The sequence below is a fragment of the Hyla sarda genome, chromosome 5 (assembly GCF_029499605.1).
Source record: "Hyla sarda isolate aHylSar1 chromosome 5, aHylSar1.hap1, whole genome shotgun sequence".
Classification (NCBI taxonomy): domain Eukaryota; kingdom Metazoa; phylum Chordata; class Amphibia; order Anura; family Hylidae; genus Hyla; species Hyla sarda.
This window is the reverse complement of record NC_079193.1, coordinates 231,708,575-231,733,531: the sequence shown is the minus strand read 5'-3', so window position 1 is coordinate 231,733,531 and position 24,957 is coordinate 231,708,575. Positions and strand designations below refer to the sequence as shown.

General features: G+C 42.5%; 1 protein-coding gene across 1 annotated transcript in view; it reads right to left on the bottom strand.

Annotated features, from left to right (window-relative positions):
* Window positions 1-1,969: 1,969 nt before the first annotated feature.
* Window positions 1,970-24,957, bottom strand: part of LOC130274556 (vitellogenin-A2-like) — a 37,431-nt gene continuing 14,443 nt past the window's right edge. The window contains exons 2-6 of the mRNA XM_056522995.1: window positions 2,626-2,703; window positions 2,436-2,498; window positions 2,292-2,354; window positions 2,111-2,173; window positions 1,970-2,023 (exon numbers count right to left, since the gene is read on the bottom strand). Coding sequence (XP_056378970.1) covers window positions 1,970-2,023; window positions 2,111-2,173; window positions 2,292-2,354; window positions 2,436-2,498; window positions 2,626-2,703 — 321 coding nt within the window. The remainder of the gene's footprint in view (window positions 2,024-2,110; window positions 2,174-2,291; window positions 2,355-2,435; window positions 2,499-2,625; window positions 2,704-24,957) is intronic.

Here is a 24,957-nt window from a genome sequence, read left to right as displayed (position 1 = left end):
AGGGAAATGGCAATGGGAAGGGAAGCGGTGGTGGGTAGGGGAAAGTTGGCGGGCAGTGTAACGGTGGCGGGCAGGGGAACGATGAGTGCTTGGGGCAGGGGACATTGTTAAATAAGGTGAGTGAGGAGGGGGGGTTGGGAGGTTTGGTGGAGTTCTGGGTGGGACAGGAGGGTTGGGAGGGGGGCCGCAGAGTCTAATCAAAAGGTCTGTTGACTCCTTGCGGAACTGACACTGCTTCTCTAAGGGCATTCTCTCCACCATGGGAACCATGCTCTGGAGATAGAGTTAAGTCTCCGAACGGGGACCAGTTGACGGCCCTGCCCCCACCTGCCAGGACTGGCAAAACTCCTCCCTTAAGAGTTCAACTCTATCGTCCAATCTCATTAAGCTCTCCTTTGTGAGCTTAATGAGATCTTCCATGATCCCATGCTGTCTTCTGCCAGACCTCATCGGCCGGACCAAATCTCCAAAGGATGCTTCGAACCTCTGGCGACTTGTTCTGGACGAGGAGGGCGCTGGTAGGGGAGATGGTTGTTGCCCCTGATCAGCAGTGTTGTGGGTGGGGTGGGGGCGAGTGTGGAGCTTCAACCATCATGGCAGAGGGTGTGCAGCTTTTTGTAGCACACTGGAATGTGTTCTGAAAGATAAAAAAATAAAAAAGGATTATTAAACAAAGACTAAAAATATGAAAATAAAATAAAATTAATGTATTAAATAAACATACCTCCACAAATTGTGGCACTTCTGGAGGAATCCGAGGAGTGGGGCATGTACATAGGGAGTCTTCCTCGATGCCCCGGAGCCGCTGGGCATTGACTCCTCCTCCCGTAGGTCCCTCATATATCGGTCCCTGATGGAATGCCAGTGATTTTTTATTTATTTGATCACCTTGAAATAAAGAATAATTGTTAATAAAATAAGCATAAAAGTAAAAAAAACATTTTTAAATATTTGACTTGAGAGGTCCTCCCAGGATTTACAGAGTGCTCTGCAAATCTCCATCCAAAGAGCCTTGGAGTACTGGCGCTTGGCGTGATTTGGGTCGGACAAATCCCATAGGGCAGGACGAGCCTCAATCATCCCAATTAATAGGTTATCATCAATCAGGATTTGAGGCTCGTCCTGCTCTAATTGAATGGTCATCCGACCGGGCTGAGCGCCACCCTGAAAATAAAAAGGTTCTGATATTATTTTTTTAATAAATGTCTTGTATTCAGTTGACTATACAATCAATCAGATTGATTCTCTAGAAACAATGTGATTATTGAAATAGGCAACTGACTTTTAAGTACACACAAACATAGAATATTTTTAAAAATACTCACACGACCACGTCCTCTGCCTTGGACCCTGAGGCCTCTTCCTCTGGTTGGTGCGGGACGCTATTTAAAATTAATATATAAATATATATATATATATATATATATATATATATACACACACACACATATACATATATATACATATATAAATTGAAGAATACATACTGGTTCAGGCTCTTTGGAAGGCTCCTTGGAGGCTTGGGGGGCCGATATATGAGGGACAGTTTCCTCCTCGGATTCCTCTGCTGGTATATATGTCCTATCACCACTATCTGCTGCCTATAAAAGAAAAAATAAATACATTAAAAATAAAATACAAACATTTTGAAAAAGAAAGGATAAAAAATACTCACACTTGGGCTACTTGTATGGTCACTGTTAGAGATGAGCGAACTTACAGTAAATTCGATTCGTCATGAACTTCTCTGCTCGGCAGTTGATGACTTATCCTGCATAAATTAGTTCAGCTTTTAGGTGCTCCGGAGGGCTGGAAAAGATGGATACAGTCATAGGAAAGAGTCTCCTAGGACTGTATCCACCTTTTCCAGCCCACGGGAGCACCTAAAAGCTGAACTAATTTATACAGGATAAGTCCTCAATTACCGCGCCGAGAAGTTCGTGATGAATCGAATTTACTGTAAGTTCGCTCATCTCTTGTCACTGTGTTCCTCAGATGTTTCCCTTCTTTCTGGAACATGTTTCTGTTGAAATAATGAATAAAAAAAAATTTATTGAAATTAAATTAACAAATATGATGTCAAACATTGACAATAAGAGAGATAAATCACCTTTTTTGATTGGGACTTTTTGGACACAGTGCCTGAGCTTTCCTTGCTCCTATGTTGATGTGGCTATAAAAAATAAAAATAGTTTTCAATCTGCTGCCTATAAAAGCAAAAAAAAAAAACATTTTTATATAAAATACAAACATTTTGAAAAAAAGAAAAAAAAAAGATTAAAAATTCTCACACTTGGGCTACTTGTATGGTCACTGTGTTCCTCAGATGTTTCCCTCCTTTCTGGAAAATGTTTCTGTTGAAATAATGAATAAAAAAAAATGTATTATAATTAATTTAACAAATATGATGTCAAACATTGACAATAATAAATCACCTTTTTTGATTGGGACATTCTGGACCTAGTTCCAGAGCTTTCCTTGCTCCTATGTTGATGTGGCTATAAAAAATGAAAACTGTTTTAAATACTGAATACAAATAAAATAATCATACAATGAACAATACAGTGCAAACATTATAAAAAATCCAATTCAATAAAAATTTTTATTTTTTATTTTTTAAAGTACACTCGCTGTGGATCTGGCAGGCCTTCGCCCCATGTCGTTTTCATCCGATGATGAGGGGGATGATTCCTCTTGTACAATCTGAATATAGAAAAATAAAAACATCATTTTTGTAAATATATATTTTGATATTAACCCCTTAAGGAGCCAGCCATTTTACACCTTAGGACCCGGCCATTCTTTGAACATCTGACCACTGTCACTTTAAACATTAATAACTCTGGAATGCTTTTAGTTATCATTCTGATTCCGAGATTGTTTTTTTGTGACATATTGTACTTTAACATAGTGGTAAAATTTTGTGGTAACTTACATCCTTTCTTGGTGAAAAATCCCAAAATTTGATAAAAAATTTGAAAATTTAGCATTTTTCCAACTTTGAAGCTCTCTGCTTGTAAGGAAAATGGATATTCCAAATAATTTTTTTTATTCACATATGCAATATGTCTACTTTATGTTTGAATCATAAAATTGACGTGTTTTTACTTTTGGAAGACACCAGAGGGCTTCAAAGTTCAGCAGCAATTTTCCAATTTTTCACAAAATTTTCAAACTCACTATTTTTCAGGGACCAGTTCAGGTTTGAAGTGGATTTGAAGGGTCTTCATCTTAGAAATACCCCACAAATGACCCCATTATAAAAACTGCACCCCCCAAAATATTCAAAATGACATTCAGTCAGCATTTTAACCCTTTAGGTGTTTCACAGGAATAGCAGCAAAGGGAAGGAGAAAATTCACAATCTTCATTTTTTACACTCGCATGTTCTTGTAGACCCAATATTTGAATTTTTACAAGGGGTAAAAGGAGAAAATGTATTCTTGTATTTGTAGCCCAATTTCTCTCGAGTAAGCACATACCTCATATGTCTATGTAAAGTGTTCGGAGGGCTCAGAAGCGAAGGAGCAACAAGGGGATTTTGGAGAGTAGGTTTTTCAGAAATGGTTTTTGGGGGGCATGTTGCATTTAGGAAGCCCCTATGGTGCCAGAACAGCAAAAAAAAAACATGCCATACCATTTTGGAAACTAGACCCCTTGAGGAACGTAACAAGGAATTAAGTGAGCCTTAATACCCCACAGGTGTTTCCCGACTTTTGCATATGTAAAAAAAAAATTTCACTAAAATGTGTGTTTCCCCCCAAATTTCACATTTTTGCAAGGGTTAATAGCAGAAAATACCCCCCAAAATTTGTAACCCCATCTCTTCTGAGTATGGAGGTACCCCATAAGTTGCCCTGAAGTGCGCTACAGGCGAACTACAATGCTCAGAAGAGAAGGAATCATGGCTTTTTGAGAGCAAATTTTGCTTGGGGGGCATGTCACATTTAGGAAGCCCCTATGGTGCCAGGACAGCAAAATAACCCCCACATGGCATACCATTTTGGAAACTAGACCCCTTGAGGAACGTAACAAGGGGTACAATGAGCATTTACCCCCCACTGGTGTCTGTCAGATCTTTGGAACAGTGGGCTATACAAAAGTTTTAATTTGCACAGCCCACTGTTCCAAAGATCTCAGACACCAGTGGGGTGTAAATTCTCACTGTACCCCTCATTACATTCAGTGAGGGGTGTAGTTTCCGAAATGGGGCCACATGTGGGGTTTTGTTTTTTTTGCGTTTGTCAAAACCGCTGTAACAATCAGCCACCCCTGTGCAAATCACCTCAAATGTACATGGTGCACTCTCCCTTCTGGGCCTTGTTGTGTGCCCCCAGAGCACTTTGCGCCCACATATGGGGTATCTCCGTAGTCAGGAGAAACTGCATTACAAATTTTGGGGGGCTTTTTTACATCTGTTACAATAACGGACAATAACGGATGTATGTGCTAACGTCCATCACGCCATTGACTTAAATGTTAAATAGTAACGGACGTTAATTTATCCGTTTGTAGTTACGGAGGAAAAATTAGTGCATGTTCCTACGAATCTTCGATCGCCCTTAACGGACATTATTAGTGACGGAATAAAAAAGATAAATACGGATGATCATTAAATCCCACAGACTTGAATGGGATTTTATAACGGACGTTGTAAAGTAATTTGAAAATATTTTTCAACGCACATTGGTAACGGAAATTTAAACGCAAGAATATCATAGTGTGATAGGAGCCTAAAAGAAATATATAGTGGAAGGGAAGAGAGCTTAAAAACGGGCTACCGGAGTAATATATGAATTGGGAGGACTATAGTACCCAGAAAAATGATCAAAATTGGGGTTATTTAATTTAGAAAAAAGGGACAGAACATTGATCTAGGGATCTATTCTGATCTAGGGATCATATTTTGAGTCGAGAAGGAATTTGGCATCAGTCTCAGAAAGATTTTGTGCATTCCTTTTGATCAACACAGTAGAGCTATAGGTTGAACTTGATGGACCTTTGTCTTTTTTTCAACCTTATGAGCTATGTTACTGTGTTACAGTGGGGCTGTTACTTCCGGGATGCTGCTGCTGCTGCTTCTACTACTATGTACATTGGGGCTGCGGAGAGCGGTTATTACTTACAGGGGAGTTTACTACTATCTACAGGGGGCTGCTACTACTTAGAGGGGGGCTGTTACTACCTACAGGTGGGCTACTGCTATCTACAGGGGGCTGTTCCTTGCAATCTTCCAATCCTCTGACTCGGGAGCACATAGTGAGTGAGCTTTTCAATCTCTTCACACTGGTGTGGTGCTGTGTGGCCATTTTATGTTTGGGACCCCCTACACACATGTGGCTGTGACGTTTCTAGCAGGCCTGCACGTTATGATCATAATGTACACTAATGGCCTGTTAAATTTATATATATATATGCTGGGAAGCACAGAATCTTTGTGCAAGATGTAGATGTGTGACCATGTCTCTTTTTCTCCATTGATTCCCTACAGGGGGCTGCTACAACCTACAGGGGGGCTGTTACTACCTACAGGGGGGCTGTTACTACCTACAGGGGGGCTGTTACTGCCTACAGGGGGGCTGTTACTGTCTACAGAGGAGGCTACTGCTATCCACAGGGGTCTACTTGTACCTATAGGGGGCTACTATTACCTACAAGGGGGGCTTCTACCTACAGACCACGGTACTAAATGATAATTCAAGTAAGTCATTATGATTTTTCAAGACTTTTACTTGAGAAATTTTCTCTAATTGGACCAAATTTTAATTGAATACCCCTGCTATATAGTATCTAGTTGTTTTACTTCTAGATTTGTTATGCATTGTGATAGCTGCTCAAGATAAAAATAAATTACTGTCATTATAGTAACATTTTATCTTTTCATAGAGAAAGATGCAAATGCATATGGAACTATTGAATGCAGTGTTTTCATGCGAATGAAATACACAAGAATGACGTGTAATCCGACTGGCTGTAGACAGTACGGGTCACTGCAGTTGGAGTGCTACTCTGATTCAATAATGTTTCAGCAAAATTTCTCTACAAATACAACCACTTCTTCGTATTGTGAGTTACACATTAATTCTTTTACTTTAGGGCTTTTAATGTGATGAGTTCAGACAGCAGTCTCTTTCACTAGATATGCCACAGCATAGTCAAAACTTTAATGACAGTCCTGAGATGTAAATGGGATGGAATTGTCAGCATAATTGGCTAAAAGCATGCAAAATCCTTTGCTTTCAGCCTAAAACAACAGTTGAGAAAACATACCAACATTAACAGAACGGAACAGAAGGAAAAGAGGACAAGGATATGTCAACTGCTCTTACTATAATGATTTCCTAAATTAAATACAACTGTTCAGACCTACAGTCCTAGTTTGTATTCCTTTGGCATATTGAATGTCAAGAACAGAATAGATTTCTGTACAGCATCCCATATGATCAAATGCAAAAACTGTGATCTCATTCTAATTATAAACTGAGAATCTTGACATTTGTAAAGATGCAGGTAATATTATGGGAATATTTCTATGCATTATTATTACCATCACTAAATTTATACAGGGTTTAAAGCAAGCATTAATGACATATTGAGAGCCCTTTTTTATCACAAAAATAATATCCATATTATATGTATTATTATTGTTATTTTTTAGAATACTTGGGAGTCTTTTGATAATGCAGTAAATAGTTTGGAGTAGGTGTATTGGTCTAGTGATGCAGATGAAAAATCATAGAATGTTGCATTATCTTGTAATACCTTTTTATTGGACTAACAGTATTTTGTAGCGACAATCTTTTGAGAGTCATCCAATTATCAAGTCAAAAGCATTTCTGAGCACATGTGCATCTCGTAAATATGCAGGGGATAAAACAACAAAACTGTCCAGCTGTAGGACTATAGACTACATAGATGATAGAAAGGGGGTGGGTTGGAAAGAGAGCAGGATTGAGCATGGTAATTTAGCAGCACATGGCAAGATACAGAAGAGAGAAGATAATTAGGCACAGGTTATAAGAAGTTTTGATAATGTGCTTAAAGGGGTACTTCCTTGGAAAACTTTTTTTTTTTTTTTTTTTATCTACTGGTGCCAGAAAGTTAAACAGATTTGTAAATTACTTCTATTGAAAAATCTTAATCCTTCCAGTACTTATTAGCTGCTGAATACTACAGAGGAAATGGTTTTCTTTTTGGGACTCAGAGCTCTCTGCTGACATCATGACCACAGTGCTCTCTGCTGACATTTCTGTCCCTTTTAAGAACTGTCCAGAGTAGGAGAAAATCCCCATAGCAAACATATGCTGCTCTGTACAGTTCCTAAAATGGACAGAGATGTCAGCAGAGAGCACTGTGGTCATGATGTCAGCAGAGAGCTCTTTGTTACAAAAAGAAAAGCATTTCCTCTGTATTATACAGACCCTAAAAAGTACTTGAAAGATTAAGATTTTTTAATAGAAGTAATTTACAAATCTGTTTAACTTTCTGGCACCAGTTGATTAAAAAAAAAAAAAAAAAAGTTTTCCACGGGAGTACCCCTTTAAATACATATTAAGTCCTATGTTCTTGCATCATAAAATGTATCATTTTGTCTTCAAATGTCTTTGTTTTGTGTATTTTATTTCAACAAACCCACATAAAGTACAAGCATACATTATTAATAAAAAGTTTTTTTCTCTTATCACCTCCCAACATACCCACCCCTGTAGAAAAAATAATAATAATAATTTCAAATAATTAAATCACCTCACCAGTTTGCTTCATACTTATTTAATTGACTTTACAATTCCTCCACAGTTTCTCATACTCTGCCACTCCTCTTTTAGTTTCCTTGGCTAAAATAAATTCATATGTTTTGACCTTATCTGTCACCCTTTCTCATTCCTTATGACTAGGAGGTTTTTTTTTTTTTGTTCTCACCTTTAAGAGTTCTGCATGGAAGGAAAGTTAGATTAACAGCCTATTACAAGCTCAAAAACCCTCAACAATTGTTCAGTATCTACATTTTGACTGGGACATTAATGTCCTTTGATATTTTGGTCCCAATTTTGTCTATAGCTTGGTACCAGAGGTGCTGAATATTGGAACTCTCCCATATTAGATTGGAAAAAAAATTGCATCTTCCTCATCACACAAGTACCTTTTTAATTATCCCTACAAAGTGAATGAAACAGCCTATACATGATTCTCAGTTGCACCACCTCGATTTACATTTTATAACCACCAGACTCTATCTGAAATAGCATTGTGTATTTAAATTAGGGCTTTACCTGTACCCTTATATATGTTTTGCTGTCACCTATATGATTTATTGTACTTTCTATCTGAAATAGAACCCATATCTTTCACTCATAACTCTCTAATCCTTGTCTGGAATGTGGTTATTTCTTTCAGCAACAATTTAGATAAAAGTGGTACTCAGGTAGAAAACCTTTATTTTTATTTTTTTTATCAACTGGTTCCGGAAAGTTAAACAGATTTGTAAATGACTTCTATAAAAAAAAATCTTAATCCTTCCAGTACTTATTAGTGGCTGTATACTACAGAGGAAATTATTTCCTTTTTGGATTTCTTTTGTCAGGACCACAGTGCTCTCTTCTGACACCTCTGTCTATTTGAGGAACTGTCGAGAGCAGAATATGTTTGCTATGGGGATTTTCTTCTGCTCTGGACAGTTCCTGACATTGACAGAGGTGTCAGCAGAGAGCACTGTGATCGTGGCAGAAAAGAAATCCAAAAAGAAAATAATTTCCTCTGTAGTATACAGCCGCTACTATGTACTAGAAGGATTAAGATTTTTTAATAGAAGTAATTTACAAATCTGTTTAACTCTCTGTTAAACAAAATAAGTTTTCCACCTGAGTACCCCTTTAAGATCTACAAAAAAATTGGATTCTACCATTAATCTTATGTTTATTTCCTCCCTGCTCCTATGTGAATGCTGCATTTGAATATACCAAAAAGTGTTATCTCTTAACCCATATTATTCTTCAATCAAATCAAATTTATTCTTCTGGCCTTGAGAAAACAATTGCCCAACATACTTTACTCTTTCACTTCCCAAAATTTCATACCAGGACTATTATAAAATGATTTCAAATTGTGATTGTGCCACAAAGGGGTACAACGTCTACTTACAAACACTTCCACTCACTCCAAACACTTTCCTTTACCGTATATTTTTTGTGACAAACATTCCAAATATTGTCAAATAATACCCCATATGGGCCTCTATTACCCTGTCTCCCTTAAGCTACCTGCTTCAATGTTTTGAAAAGAATCTCTGTCTTCCCTTAAAGGGGTACTCTGGTGGAATTTTTTTCAAATGGTGCCAGAAAGTTAAACAGATTTGTAAATTACTTCTATTAAAAAAATCTTTACCCTTTTTTTTAGCAGCTGTATGTTACAGAGGAAATTCTTTTCTTTTTGAATTTCTTTTTTGTCTTGTCCACAGTGCTCTCTGCTGACACCTGATGCCTGTATCAGGAACTGTCCAGAGCAGGAGAAAATCCCCATAGCAAACCTATGCTGGTCTGGACAGTTCCTGACATGGACAGGGGTGTCAGCAGAGAGCACTGTGGACAAGACAAAAAAGAAATTCAAAGAGAAAATAATTTCCTTTGTAGCATACAGCTGCTAAAAAGTGCAGGAAGGGTAAATATTTTTTAATAGAAGTAATTTACAAATCTTTTTAACTTACTGGCACCAGTTCATAAAAAAATAAAAAATAAAAAAGTTTTCCACCGGAGTACAAATAGATGTATTCAATAAGGACTTCTGCCTACATAATCCTTTGCAAATTCAATGAAAAATAATACAACCAAAAATTTTGTCTCTTTTGTCTCCCCAGAACAGTCTTTTCATCGGCACATCCAATGCACCAAATCTTTTGTTAGGGACTTGTTAGGCATTTCGGTGATGCGTACACAAAGTAAAGGACCTGTATAATTGCTGGAACGTGGTAATTTTAACCAAGCATTTTTACTTTTCTCTTTAATTTATCAGAAAATATAAATCCCACTGGGAAAAAGGGGCCTCTAAAACTTATCATTTACTGATAATACATTAAAATCACACCAAAAAGTCATTAAAGTGGATACCAACATATACAGAAATTATATACAAAGGGTAGACAGTACACCAATGATACAGCAACTGTACTCTGGTCCACTTGCAACGGCCAATAATTCTACAATAGGGGTCAACCATATATATGTATCACCATATTGATTACGTTGGTTACGCAAATGGAAGGATCAGTACACCATGCATATATTACACAAATTTCCCACTCCCGACTCCTTTCTGCAGGCGTATAGATAGAATATTTACACTGCCTACTTCCTCAGGGGAAGCATAGAGGCACCTGTGTCGGTATAGTTACTATATTTAATATGACATAACTGTGCATAACTGTGTATACAGATAATAATCTCCAAGTGTACACCACTGGTCACTGTGCAGTGTGCACTCATGGACCCCTAAATGAAACATAATGGATTAAAACCGTAGCGTCACCATAGTCACTCCCGTTAATGTATATATTTACGCGCTGGGGTACTGCGTAGCCATGGACCTGTAAGAAAGAAAGAGGGAACAGAAAAGACATGCTGCTTTTCAGTTATCTTGCTTACCCCTCAGATGACACACAGGATCCATACATGTTTATACATCTACTCACATGACCCCCGGGAGCCTCAAGATACCGGCGCTATCTAGAGCAAAACATATCATGGGTGGACTTGTTAGATCACTTAGCCATTACTGTACCTCCGCTTTTAGTCATATCTATATGCAAAGCATACTTACAGTATAGGAGCGATGCTCAGACGCTGCAGTGGCAGCGTTCCCGCTGTGTTACCCGGTACTGCGCGCTAGTGAGAACGCCGGCATGCTTAACATCATGTTAGCGCTCTTATGTCTGCCTAAAACACTGCCCCCTGTGACACCGCATGGGGGAAGAGCCTACTTTCGGGGTAAAGTCACTCCCCTCAGTTAACCCATTGTAAGCGTGAGCGCAAACGTGACTAGTATATATAATATATTAGAACCCTGATTTCTAGCCAGCTTTCTCAGGTAGTATATATAGTTTATGTAAAGGAAGTGAGCCATTCCGTTGTTTAACTGACATGACCCGCTCACGTCTACATCTATTGCCATCTATATAACTTCCAGTAATGGGAAAAATTACAATCATCAGTCCTATACACATTCTAGATTATCTCCAAAGTCACATAAATGAAACAAAACATGTAGAGATTATACACCATAGTAAGCCTAGGTATTCTATATTATCTCAAATGCAATACTCTTTAATTCATCCCTTAACTTCTTCAAATTGAGCTATGAAAACTGTCACATCTCAAAGATCCTATTTAATGGGGTGTCCAGTGAAAAATACCTTATCCCTTATCCACAGCATGGGTCTATACAACACCCGGCCAGTCAGTTGACAACAGTTACGTCATTCCGTCATAATACATGTTGTATACAGTATGTCTTGTTTCTGCTGACTAATTGCCATACAGCTCATGTATTTGACCCATAAATTATGTGGGCCTATTCCCACCACACAGAACAGTCTGCAAGCAGCACAGCATAGGCAGATGTGGCCACTAGTTGGGGATTCCTGCAGTAGAGAGAGATGCTACTAAACAAAATAATAAAATAGACTGGTAGAGATGTTAAAATGTCTTGTGCCATTAAAGGGGTACTCCCCTGGAAAACATTTTTTTTTTAAATCACCTGGTACCAGAATGTTAAACAGATTTTTAAATGACTTCTATTTAAAAATCGTAAATTCTTCAAGTACTTATCAGCTGCTATATACTTCACAGGAAGTTATTTTCTTTTTGAATTTCCTTTCTGTCTGACCACAGTGCTTCCTGTGACACCTCTGTCAATTTTAGGAACTGTTCAGAGCAGGAGTGTTTGCTATGGGGATGTGCTCCTTCAATGGACAGTTCCTGAGCAGCTGATAGGTACTGGAAGGGTTACAATTTTTAAATAGAAGTAATTTAGAAATCTGTTTAACTTTCTGGCTCCAGTTGATTTAAAAAAAAAAATGTTTTCCAGTGGAGTACCTCTTTAAAGCTATAGTCACATTTTAACAGAATATTCATTGAGTTTCAAGAAAACACCACCAACAGCTTGGAAATTTACTTAATAGGAGGGAGAAAATTATATTCTTCTCTGCTCTATGTTATTCCATATTGTAAACACACATCAAACTAGTAGGCTTCTAAAGGCAAATGTATAATTATTTTCTTAGGCCAGTATTGAAATATATTTTGTTAACCATAGACTGTATAGCCGCATTAAATAAAGTGATATATAAATAAGAAGAGAAAACATAGAAAATGAAGAATGAACATTACTTGTAAATAAAGAACGTGGAAATTGGATGGATAAGCAAGATAGGTATGACAGAACAACAAATTAAAAGTTTCAAAATGTAATTATGTAATGTCTCAGCAATTCCTAAACCTTATATATTCTGTGGCCCTTTAGGGTGCGTTCCCACCTGGCGTATATGCAGCGTATTTGACGCTGCGCAAAATTGACGGCAGCAGCGGGAAATACGCTGCATATTCCTTGCTCACTATACACACAGGGCTTTCCGGCGGCAGCCCTATGTGTGCAGGGAGTTTTAGAGGCAGGGCTGTGTGCCGGCGTGTCTGTGACGCGCTGCTCCGCCTCCAAAACTCACTGCACACATAGGGCTGCCGCCGGAAAGCCCTGTGTGTATAGTGAGCAAGGAATACACAGCGTATTTCCCGCTGCTGACGTAAATTTTGCGCAGCGTCAAATACGCTGCGTATACGCCCTGTGGGAATGCACCCTTAAGGTGTTACAAACATCATGGTATCACAAATAAATGTAGACTGTGTCAGTGTTTCAAAATTTGTATCCAGAGTTCATCTTACATTCTTATCCTAAGAGTAGCAATAACATTTACTAAAGTAAAACATCTTAAAAATAGAACATATAATACATTCAATATACTATAAAAATGTTATTTCAATGTGTTTATTAACAACATCCAAAGTTAAAAAATAAAGCACATAAATAATACTGCCTAAGAACTCTAAAGCCCTGTATAACACTTCTTGACCTAGGAATGTATTAAAGTAGTTTTAAAGGCTATTCAAGTGGATTTAAGACTGTTAATGTTAATGTACACAGAGCGTGTACGTACTACGTGGCCCCACGTCATAGCGGGTCGGGCCACGGCTGGGACCCGTGGCTAATAGGGCGTGGCACTGCCGAGCGCTATTAACCTTTTAGACGCGCGTTCAAAGTTGAACGCCGTGTCTAAAGTGAAACTAAAATGTTGCCGACTATCTCAGGGGGCTGTTCGGGATCGCTGCGGCGAAATCGCAGCATCCCGAACAGCTGTGACACAGCTGGAGGGTCCCTTACCTTGCCTCCTGGTGTCCGAACGCCGAATGACTGCTCAGTGCCTGAGATCCAGGCATGAGCAGTCAAGCGGCAGAATCATTGATCACTGGTTTCCTATGAGAAACCATTAAACAATGTAAAAGATCAATGTGTGCAGTGTTATAGTCCCCTATGGGAGCTACAACATTGCAAAAAAATTGTAAAAAAAATAAAAAGTGAATAAAGATCATTTAACACAAAAAGAGAAACACAGCCGCACATCCACCATTTGTAATTTGATCTACTTGCTTCTCAGCATAATTTCAAACACTAACAGGTTGTTAGTATACATTTTGATCAAAAAGTACAAGCCCATTCGCCACGTCAAAGATCATTTAACCCCTTCCCTAATAAAAGTTTGAATCACCCCCCTTTTCCCATTAAAAAAAAAAACAGTGTAAATAAAAATAAACATATGTGGTATCGCCGTGTGCGTAAATGTCAGAATTCTAAAAATATATCGTTAATTAAACCGCACGGTCAATGGCGTACGTGCCAAAAAATTCCAAAGTCAAAGATAACGTATTTTTGGTCACTTTTAATATCATGAAAAAATGAATAAAAAGCGATCAAAAAATCCGATCAATACAAAAATGGTACCGCTAAAAACTTCAGATCACGGCGCAAAAAATGAGCCCTCACACCGCCCCATATAAAAAATAAAAAAGTTATAGGGGTCAGAAGATGACAATTGTAAACGTATACATTTTCCTGCATGTAGTTATGATTTTTTTCAGAAGTATGACAAAATCAATCCTATAAAAGTAGGGTATCATTTTAACTGTATGGACCTACAGAATAAAGAGGTGTCATTTTTATCGAAAAAGGTACGGTGTTTTTTTTTCTCAATTTTGTCTCATAATGATTTTTTTTCCCATTTCGCCGTAGATTTTTGTGTAAAATGACTGATGTCATTACAAAGTAGAATTGGTGGCGCAAAAAATAAGCCCTCATATGGATTTTTAGGTGCAAAATTTAAAGAGTTATGATTTTTTTAAAGTAAGGAGGAAAAACGAAAGTGGAAAAACCCCTGGTCCTTAAGGGGTTAATTTTGAAAAAATGTCAAGTTTCAAGTCAGTTGAGTTCTGCAGACCAAATAAGGACTTGTTAATGAAGTGAGGCAGGAGGTGAGCCTAAGCTGGAAGCTTGAAACCATTTTGAAACATTTTTGACAATTAAAAAGGGAGGGAACTCCATCAGGAAATTTCACAAAAAGAAAGTAGGGTTATGATGGACTCACAACACAACCATTAAGCCCCAAGACAAGCACGAATCCTTCCTAAGCATGTCCATTACTGTCTGGCAGGAAAATCCTAAAATCACCTTGTGTTGGATAACCCCTTTCAACCCAATTAAATTAACTTGGTGTGATCAAACCCAGAATACACATAACTAGGCTTTAGACAGCTATGCTACTTTCACAACACTTCTAATACGTATTTCTGAAATACAGATTAGCCCACTGCAATGCTAAATTTGCTATATATATATTTGTATGTGATAGTTTTAATGGGCTAAATCACTGCTGTAGTGCATCAACAGACTTCTGCATGTAGGAGTATTGACTGGAGGCCCCTGTCTAAAGTGGGCCCACTAAACAATGCTTTTCTTACTGTGGAATTTTGTATAGGTTTGAATTTGTAAAAAATTAATTGGCTTAACCCCTTTAACCCCTTAAGGACCCAGGACGTACTAGAACGTCCTGGCACCCTGGGCTTTAAGGACCCAGGACGTACTAGTACGTCCTGGTGTTTCTCCGGTCTCTGCCGCGCCCCGGGCAGAGATCGGAAGCGGATGCCTGCTGAAATGCTTCAGCAGGCATCCAGGGCAAACGCCGAGGGGGGCCATGTAGGCCCCCCATGTCGGCGATCGGCGCAAATCGCAAGGGAAATCGCCCTTGCGATCTGCGGCGATACCGGGCTGATCGGGTCTCTGGGACCCGACCGCCCGGTAATTTCGCATGATCCCGGCTGTCACAGACAGCCAGGACCATGCTAACGTATAGGAGCGAGGTGGCAAGCCTGCCACCTCCTCCTATACCCTGCGATCTGTCGGTTAGTTAACCGACCAATCGCAGGAGGGGGGGCGGTTACTTCCTCCCGTCCTGCCCGGCCCCTTGAAGTCCGGAGAGGACGGGAGGAAGACCGGAGGACGCGGCGGGGGACGGGGGAGTGCTGGGGACCAGCCCCGGTACTTACCTCGTCCCTGAAGACCCGGATCCCGGCGATGAAGACGGCGGCGGCGGCGACAGGTGAGTAGATCTTCAGCCGCGGTCGGGCCCTTTACAGCAATGCACGTCGCCGTAAAGCGACATGCATTGCTGTAATGGGACCCTGTAAACTACAACTCCCAGCATGCCCAGACAGCCCTTGGCGTCTGGGCATGCTGGGAGTTGCAGTTTTGCAACATCTGGAGGTCCACAGTTTGGAGACCACTGTGCCCTTCCAGATGTTGCAAAACTACACATCCTCAGCATGCCCTTACTGTCCAGGCATGCTGGGAGTTGTAGTTCTGTAACATCTGGCCCTTCAGATGTTGCAGAACTACAACTCCCAGCATGCCTGGACAGTTTTGGCATACTGGGAGTTGTAGTTTTGCAACATCTGGAGGGCTGCAGCTTGGACCCCACTACACAGTGGTCCCCAAACTGTTCTCCTCCAGCTCTTACGTAACCACTACTCCCAATATGCCCTTCGGCTGCCTGGGCATGCTGGGAGTTGTGGTTTTGCAACAACTGGAGGCACACTGGTTGGGAAACATTGTCTGTTTCCTAACTCAGTGTTTCCCAACCCGTGTGCCTCCAGCTGTTGCAAAACTATAACTGCCAGCATGCACTGATAGACTGTGCATGCTGGGAGTTGTAGTTTTGCACCAGCTGGAGGTCCCCCCCTTGTGAATGTACAGGGTACATTCACATGGGCAGGGGGCTTACAGTGAGTATCAGGCTGCAAGTTTGCGATGCAGCAAATTTTGCGCGGCAGCTCAAACTCGTAGCGGGAAACTCGCTGTAATCCCCCGCCCGTGTGACTGTACCCTAAAAACACTACACTACGCTAACACAAAATAAAATAAAAAGTAAAAAACACTACATAAACACATACCCCTACACAGCCCCCCTCCCCTCCCCAATAAAAATGAAAATGTCTGGTACGCCACTGTTTCCAAAATGGAGCCTCCAGCTGTTGCAAAACAACAACTCCCAGTATTGCCGGACAGCCGTTTACTGTCCAGGCATGCTGGGAGTTTTGCAACAGCTGGAGGCACCCTGTTTGGGAATCACTGGCGTAGAATACCCCTATGTCCACCCCAATGCAAATCCCTAATTCAGGCCTCAAATGCACATGGCGCTCTCACTTCGGAGCCCTGTCGTATTTCAAGGCAACAGTTTAGGGTCACATATGGGGTATCTCCGTACTCGGCAGAAATTGCCTAACAAATTTTGGGGGCTTTTTCTCCTTTCACCCCTTATGAAAAGGGGAAGTTGGGGTCTACACCAGCATGTTGGTGTAAAAAAAAAAAAAATTTTTACACTAACATGCTGGTGTTGCCCCATACTTTTCATTTTGACAAGAGGTAAAGGGGAAAAAAGCCCCCCAAAATTTGTAATGCAATTTCTCCCGACTACAGAGATACCCCATATGTGGGCGTAAAGTGCTCTGGGGGCGCACAACAAGGCCCAGAAGGGAGAGTGCGCCATGTACATTTGAGGTGATTTGCACAGGGGTGGCTGATTGTTACAGCGGTTTTGACAAATGCAAAAAAGAAAAAAAAACACATGTGACCCATTTCGGAAACTACACCCCTCACGGAATGTAATGAGGGGTGCAGTGAGAATTTACACCCCACAGGTGTCTGACGGATCTTTGGAACAATGGGCTGTGCAAATAAAATATTTTGTACAGCCCACTGTTCCAAAGATCTGACAGACACCAGTGGGGGGTAAATGCTCACTGTACCCCTTGTTACGTTCCTCAAGGGGTCTAGTTTCCAAAATGGTATGCCATGTGGGGGTTATTTTGCTGTCCTGGCACCATAGGGGCTTCCTAAATGCGACATGCCCCCGAGCAAAATTTGCTCTCAAAAAGCCAAATATGACTCCTTCTCTTCTGAGCATTGTAGTTCGCCCGTAGTGCACTTCATGCCAACTTATGGGGTACCTCCATACTCAGAAGAGATGGGGTTACAAATTTTGGGGGGTATTTTCTGCTATTAACCCTTGCAAAAATGTGAAATTTGGGGGGAAACACACATTTTAGTGAAATTTTTTTATTTTTTTTTTACATATGCAAAAGTCGTGAAACACCTGTGGGGTATTAAGGCTCACTTAATTCCTTGTTACGTTCCTCATGGGGTCTAGTTTCCAAAATGGTATGCCATGTGTTTTTTTTTTTGCTGTTCTGGCACCATAGGGGCTTCCTAAATGCAACATGCCCCCCAAAAACCATTTCTGAAAAACGTACTCTCCAAAATCCCTGTCACGATGCCGGCTGGCAGGTAGTGGATCCTCTGTGCCAGAGAGGGATTGGCGTGGACCGTGCTAGAGGATCGGTTCTAAGTCACTACTGGTTTTCACCAGAGCCCGCCGCAAAGCGGGATGGTCTTGCTGCGGCGGTAGTGACCAGGTCGTATCCCCTAGCAACGGCTCAACCTCTCTGGCTGCTGAAGATAGGCGCGGTACAAGGGAGTAGACAGAAGCAAGGTCGGACGTAGCAGAAGGTCGGGGCAGGCAGCAAGGATCGTAGTCAGGGGCAACGGCAGGAGGTCTGGAACACAGGCTAGGAACACACAAGGAAACGCTTTCACTGGCACTAAGGCAACAAGATCCGGCGAGGGAGTGAAGGGGAAGTGAGGTGATATAGGGAAGTGCACAGGTGTAAACACTAATTGGAACCACTGCGCCAATCAGCGGCGCAGTGGCCCTTTAAATCGCAAAGACCCGGCGCGCGCGCGCCCTAGGGAGCGGGGCCGCGCGCGCCGGGACAGAACTGACGGAGAGCGAGTCAGGTACGGGAGCCGGGGTGCGCATCGCGAGCGGGCGCTACCCGCATCGCGAATCGCATCCCGGCCAGAGGCGGTATCGCAGCGCCCCGGGTCCGTGGAACCGACCGGAGCGCTGCAGTGAGAGGAGTGTAGCGAGCGCTCCGGGGAGGAGCGGGGACCCGGAGCGCTCGGCGTAACAGTACCCCCCCCCTTGGGTCTCCCCCTCTTCTTGGAGCCTGAGAACCTGAGGACCAGACTTTTGTCCAGGATATTGTCCTCAGGTTCCCAGGACCTCTCTTCTGGACCACAACCCTCCCAATCCACTAAAAAGAAGGTTTTCCCTCTGACCTTTTTAGATGCTAAAATTTCTTTGACGGAGAAGATGTCCGAGGAGCCGGAGACAGGAGTGGGGGGAACAGATTTGGGAGAGAAACGGTTAATGATAAGTGGTTTAAGAAGAGAAACATGAAAGGCATTAGGAATACGAAGAGAAGGAGGAAGAAGAAGTTTGTAAGAGACAGGATTAATCTGGCGCAAAATCTTGAAAGGACCAAGATAGCGTGGTCCCAACTTATAGCTAGGGACACGGAAGCGGACATATTTGGCGGAGAGCCATACCTTGTCTCCAGGGGAAAAAATGGGAGGAGCTCTTCTTTTCTTATCCGCGAATCTCTTCATGCGTGAAGAAGCCTGTAAGAGAGAATTTTGGGTCTCTCTCCATATGATGGAAAGATCACGAGAAATTTCATCCACAGCGGGCAGACCAGAGGGCAAGGGGGTAGGGAGGGGGGGAAGAGGGTGACGGCCGTACACCACGAAAAACGGGGATTTGGAGGAAGATTCAGAGATTCTGAAATTATACGAGAATTCGGCCCAAGGTAGAAGATCTGCCCAGTCATCCTGGCGGGAGGAAACAAAATGTCGTAAATAGTCACCCAAGATCTGGTTAATTCTTTCTACTTGTCCATTGGATTGAGGATGGTATGCAGAAGAAAAATTTAATTTAATCTTGAGTTGTTTACAGAGAGCCCTCCAGAATTTAGACACAAATTGGACGCCTCTATCCGAGACGATCTGCGTAGGCAACCCGTGAAGACGAAAAATGTGTACAAAAAATTGTTTAGCCAACTGAGGCGCTGAAGGAAGACCAGGAAGAGGGATGAAATGTGCCATTTTGGAGAATCGATCAACGACCACCCAAATAACAGTGTTGCCATGGGATGGGGGTAAGTCAGTAATAAAATCCATACCAATCAGAGACCAAGGTTGTTCGGGAACAGGCAGAGGAAGAAGAAAACCAGCGGGCTTCTGGCGAGGAGTCTTATCCCGGGCACAGATAGTGCAGGCTCGCACAAAGTCCACCACATCAGTCTCTAGAGTCGGCCACCAATAGAAGCGAGAGATGAGTTGCACAGATTTCTTGATGCCCGCATGACCTGCGAGATGGGAGGAGTGACCCCATTTGAGGATTCCGAGGCGTTGGCGTGGAGAAACAAAGGTCTTTCCTGGAGGAGTTTGCCTGATGGAGGCTGGAGAAGTGGAAATCAGGCAGTCAGGAGGAATGATGTGTTGAGGAGAGAGTTCAATTTCAGAAGCATCTGAGGAACGAGAGAGAGCATCGGCCCTAATGTTCTTATCAGCAGGCCGAAAGTGAATTTCAAAATTAAATCGGGCAAAGAACAGAGACCACCTGGCCTGACGAGGATTCAGCCGTTGGGCAGACTCGAGGTATGAGAGGTTCTTGTGATCGGTGTAAATAATAACTGGAAATCTTGATCCCTCCAGCAGATGCCTCCATTCCTCAAGTGCTAATTTAATGGCTAGAAGCTCTCGATCCCCGATGGAGTAGTTCCTCTCCGCCGGAGAGAAGGTCCTAGAAAAAAACCCACAAGTAACAGCATGCCCGGAAGAGTTTTTTTGTAGAAGGACAGCTCCAGCTCCCACTGAGGAGGCATCAACCTCCAATAGGAAGGGTTTAGATGGGTCAGGTCTGGAGAGCACGGGAGCCGAAGAGAAGGCAGACTTGAGTCGTTTAAAGGCGTCTTCCGCTTGAGGAGGCCAAGACTTGGGATCGGCATTTTTTTTGGTTAAAGCCACAATAGGAGCCACAATGGTAGAAAAATGTGGAATAAATTGCCTGTAATAATTGGCGAACCCCAAAAAACGTTGGATGGCACGGAGTCCGGAGGGGCGTGGCCAATCTAAGACGGCAGAGAGTTTATCTGGATCCATTTGTAGTCCCTGGCCAGAGACCAAGTATCCTAGAAAAGGAAGAGATTGGCATTCAAACAGACATTTCTCAATTTTAGCATAGAGTTGATTGTCACGAAGTCTCTGAAGAACCATACGGACATGCTGGCGGTGTTCTTCTAGATTGGCCGAAAAAATTAGGATATCATCAAGATATACAACAACACAGGAGTATAACAGATCACGAAAAATTTCATTAACAAAGTCTTGGAAGACAGCAGGGGCGTTGCACAGGCCAAAGGGCATGACCAGATACTCAAAGTGTCCATCTCTGGTGTTAAATGCTGTTTTCCACTCATCCCCCTCTCTGATGCGGATGAGGTTATAGGCGCCTCTTAAGTCCAATTTAGTAAAGATGTGGGCACCTTGGAGGCGATCAAAGAGTTCAGAGATGAGGGGTAAGGGGTAGCGGTTCTTAACCGTGATTTTATTAAGTCCGCGGTAGTCAATGCAAGGACGTAGAGAGCCATCTTTTTTGGACACAAAGAAAAATCCGGCTCCGGCAGGAGAGGAGGATTTACGGATAAAGCCCTTTTTTAGATTCTCCTGGACGTATTCAGACATGGCAAGAGTCTCTGGGGCAGAGAGAGGATAAATTCTGCCCCGGGGTGGAGTAGTACCCGGGAGGAGGTCGATAGGACAATCATAAGGCCTGTGAGGAGGTAGAGTCTCCGCTTGTTTTTTGCAGAAAACATCCGCGAAGTCCATATAGGCCTTAGGGAGACCGGTTACTGGAGGAAGCACAGAGTTACGGCAAGGGTTACTGGGAACCGGTTTTAGACAGTCCTTGGAACAAGAGGGCCCCCAACTCTTGATCTCCCCAGTGGACCAATCCAGGGTTGGGGAATGAAGTTGAAGCCAGGGAAGTCCAAGGAGAATTTCCGAGGTGCAATTGGGGAGGACCAAAAGTTCAATCCTCTCGTGATGAGATCCGATGCTCATTAGAAGGGGCTCCGTGCGGAAACGTATGGAACAGTCCAATCTTTCATTGTTTATACAATTGATGTAAAGGGGTCTGGTGAGACTGGTCACTGGGATGTTGAACCTGTTGACGAGAGAGGCCAAAATAAAATTTCCTGCAGATCCAGAGTCCAAGAAGGCCACCGAAGAGAAGGAGAAGGCAGAGGCAGACATCCGCACAGGCACAGTAAGACGTGGAGAAGCAGAGTGGACATCAAGGATTGTCTCACCTTTGTGCGGAGTCAGGGTACGTCTTTCCAGGCGGGGAGGGCGGATAGGACAATCCCTCAGGAAGTGTTCGGTACTAGCACAGTACAGGCAGAGGTTCTCCATGCGGCGTCGTGTCCTCTCTTGAGATGTCAGGCGAGACCGGTCGACCTGCATAGCCTCCACGGCGGGAGGCACAGGAACAGATTGCAGGGAACCAGAGGAGAGAGGAGCCGAGGAGAAGAAACGCCTCGTGCGAACAGAGTCCATATCTTGGCGGAGCTCCTGACGCCTTTCGGAAAAACGCATGTCAATGCGAGTGGCTAGGTGAATAAGTTCATGAAGATTAGCAGGCATTTCTCGTGCGGCCAGAACATCTTTAATGTTGCTGGATAGGCCTTTTTTAAAGGTCGCGCAGAGGGCCTCATTGTTCCAGGATAATTCAGAAGCAAGAGTACGGAATTGTACGGCATACTCGCCAACGGAAGAATTACCCTGGACCAGGTTCAACAGGGCAGTCTCAGCAGAAGAGGCTCGGGCAGGTTCCTCAAAGACACTTCGAATTTCCGAGAAGAAGGAGTGTACAGAGGCAGTGACGGGGTCATTGCGGTCCCAGAGCGGTGTGGCCCAAGCCAGGGCTTTTCCAGACAGCAGGCTGACTACGAAAGCCACCTTAGACCTTTCAGTGGGGAACTGGTCCGACATCATCTCCAAGTGTAATGAACATTGGGAAAGGAAGCCACGGCAAAACTTAGAGTCCCCATCAAATTTATCCGGCAAGGATAGTCGTAGTCCAGAAGCGGCCACTCGCTGCGGAGGAGGTACAGGAGCTGGCGGAGGAGATGGTTGCTGGAGCTGTGGTAGTAACTGTTGTAGCATAACAGTCAGTTGAGACAGCTGTTGGCCTTGTTGCGCAATCTGTTGTGACTGCTGGGCGACCACCGTGGTGAGGTCAGCGACAACTGGCAGAGGAACTTCAGCGGGATCCATGGCCGGATCTACTGTCACGATGCCGGCTGGCAGGTAGTGGATCCTCTGTGCCAGAGAGGGATTGGCGTGGACCGTGCTAGAGGATCGGTTCTAAGTCACTACTGGTTTTCACCAGAGCCCGCCGCAAAGCGGGATGGTCTTGCTGCGGCGGTAGTGACCAGGTCGTATCCCCTAGCAACGGCTCAACCTCTCTGGCTGCTGAAGATAGGCGCGGTACAAGGGAGTAGACAGAAGCAAGGTCGGACGTAGCAGAAGGTCGGGGCAGGCAGCAAGGATCGTAGTCAGGGGCAACGGCAGGAGGTCTGGAACACAGGCTAGGAACACACAAGGAAACGCTTTCACTGGCACTAAGGCAACAAGATCCGGCGAGGGAGTGAAGGGGAAGTGAGGTGATATAGGGAAGTGCACAGGTGTAAACACTAATTGGAACCACTGCGCCAATCAGCGGCGCAGTGGCCCTTTAAATCGCAAAGACCCGGCGCGCGCGCGCCCTAGGGAGCGGGGCCGCGCGCGCCGGGACAGAACTGACGGAGAGCGAGTCAGGTACGGGAGCCGGGGTGCGCATCGCGAGCGGGCGCTACCCGCATCGCGAATCGCATCCCGGCCAGAGGCGGTATCGCAGCGCCCCGGGTCCGTGGAACCGACCGGAGCGCTGCAGTGAGAGGAGTGTAGCGAGCGCTCCGGGGAGGAGCGGGGACCCGGAGCGCTCGGCGTAACAATCCCCTTGTCGCTCCTTCGCTTCTGAGCCCTCTACTGTGCCCGCCGAACACTTTACATAGACATATGAGGTATCTGCTTACTCGAGAGAAATTGGGCTACAAATATAAGTATACATTTTCTCCTTTTACCCCTTGTAAAAATTCTAAAATTGGTTCTACAAGAAAATGCAAGTGTAAAAAATGAAGATTGTGAATTTTATCCTTCACTTTGCTGCTATTCCTTTGAAACACCTAAAGGGTTAAAACGCTGACTGAATGTCATTTTGAATACTTTGGGGGGTGCGGTTTTTATAATGGGGTCATTTGTGGGGTATTTCTAATATGAAGACCCTTCAAATCCACTTCAAACCTGAACTGGTCCCTGAAAAATAGTGAGTTTGAAAATTTTGTGAAAAATTGGAAAATTGCTGCTGAACTTTGAAGCCCTCTGGTGTCTTCCAAAAGTAAAAACACGTCAATTTTATGATGCAAACATAAAGTAGACATATTGTATATGTGAATAAAATAAAATAAATATTTGGAATATCCATTTTCCTTACAAGCAGAGAGCTTCAAAGTTAGAAAAATGCTAAATTTTCAAATTTTTCATCAAATTTTGGGATTTTTCACCAAGAAAGGATGCAAGTTACCACAAAATTTTACCACTATGTTAAAGTAGAATATGTCACGAAAAAACAATCTCGGAATCAGATTGATAAGTAAAAGCATCCCAGAGTTATTAATGTTTAAAGTGACAGTGGTCAGATGTTCAAAAAATGGCCGGGTCCTAAGGTGTAAAATGGCTGGGTCCTTAAGGGGTTAAGGACCAGACCAATTTTATTTTTGCATTTTCGTTTTTCCTCCTCGCCTTCTAAAAATCATAACTCTCTTATATTTCCATCCACAGACCCATATGAGGACTTGTTTTTTGCGTCACCAATTGTACTTCATAATTACATCACTTATTTTACCATAAAATGTACGGCGCAACCAAACAAATATTATTTATGTGGGAAAATTGAAAAGAAAACCGCAATTTAGCAAATTTTGGAAGGTTTTGTTTTCACGCTGTACACTTTCCTGAAAAAATTACATGTTTTCTTTATTCTGTGGGTCAAAATGATTAAAATGATACCCATGTTATATGCTTTTCTATGATTGTACCGCTTAAAAAGAATCTTAAACCATTTTAACAAAATTAGTATGTTTGAAATTGCCCTATTTTGACCACCTATAACTTTCTCATTTTTCCGTATATGGAGCGATATGAAGGGCTCATTTTTTGCACCATGATCTGTTGTTTTTATCAGTATCACTTTTGCTTAGGTTTTACTTTTTATAATTTTTTTATAAAAAATTTTTGGAATAAAATGTGACAAAAAAGCAGCAATTTTGGACTTTTTAAATTTTTTTTACGTTTACGCCGTTCACC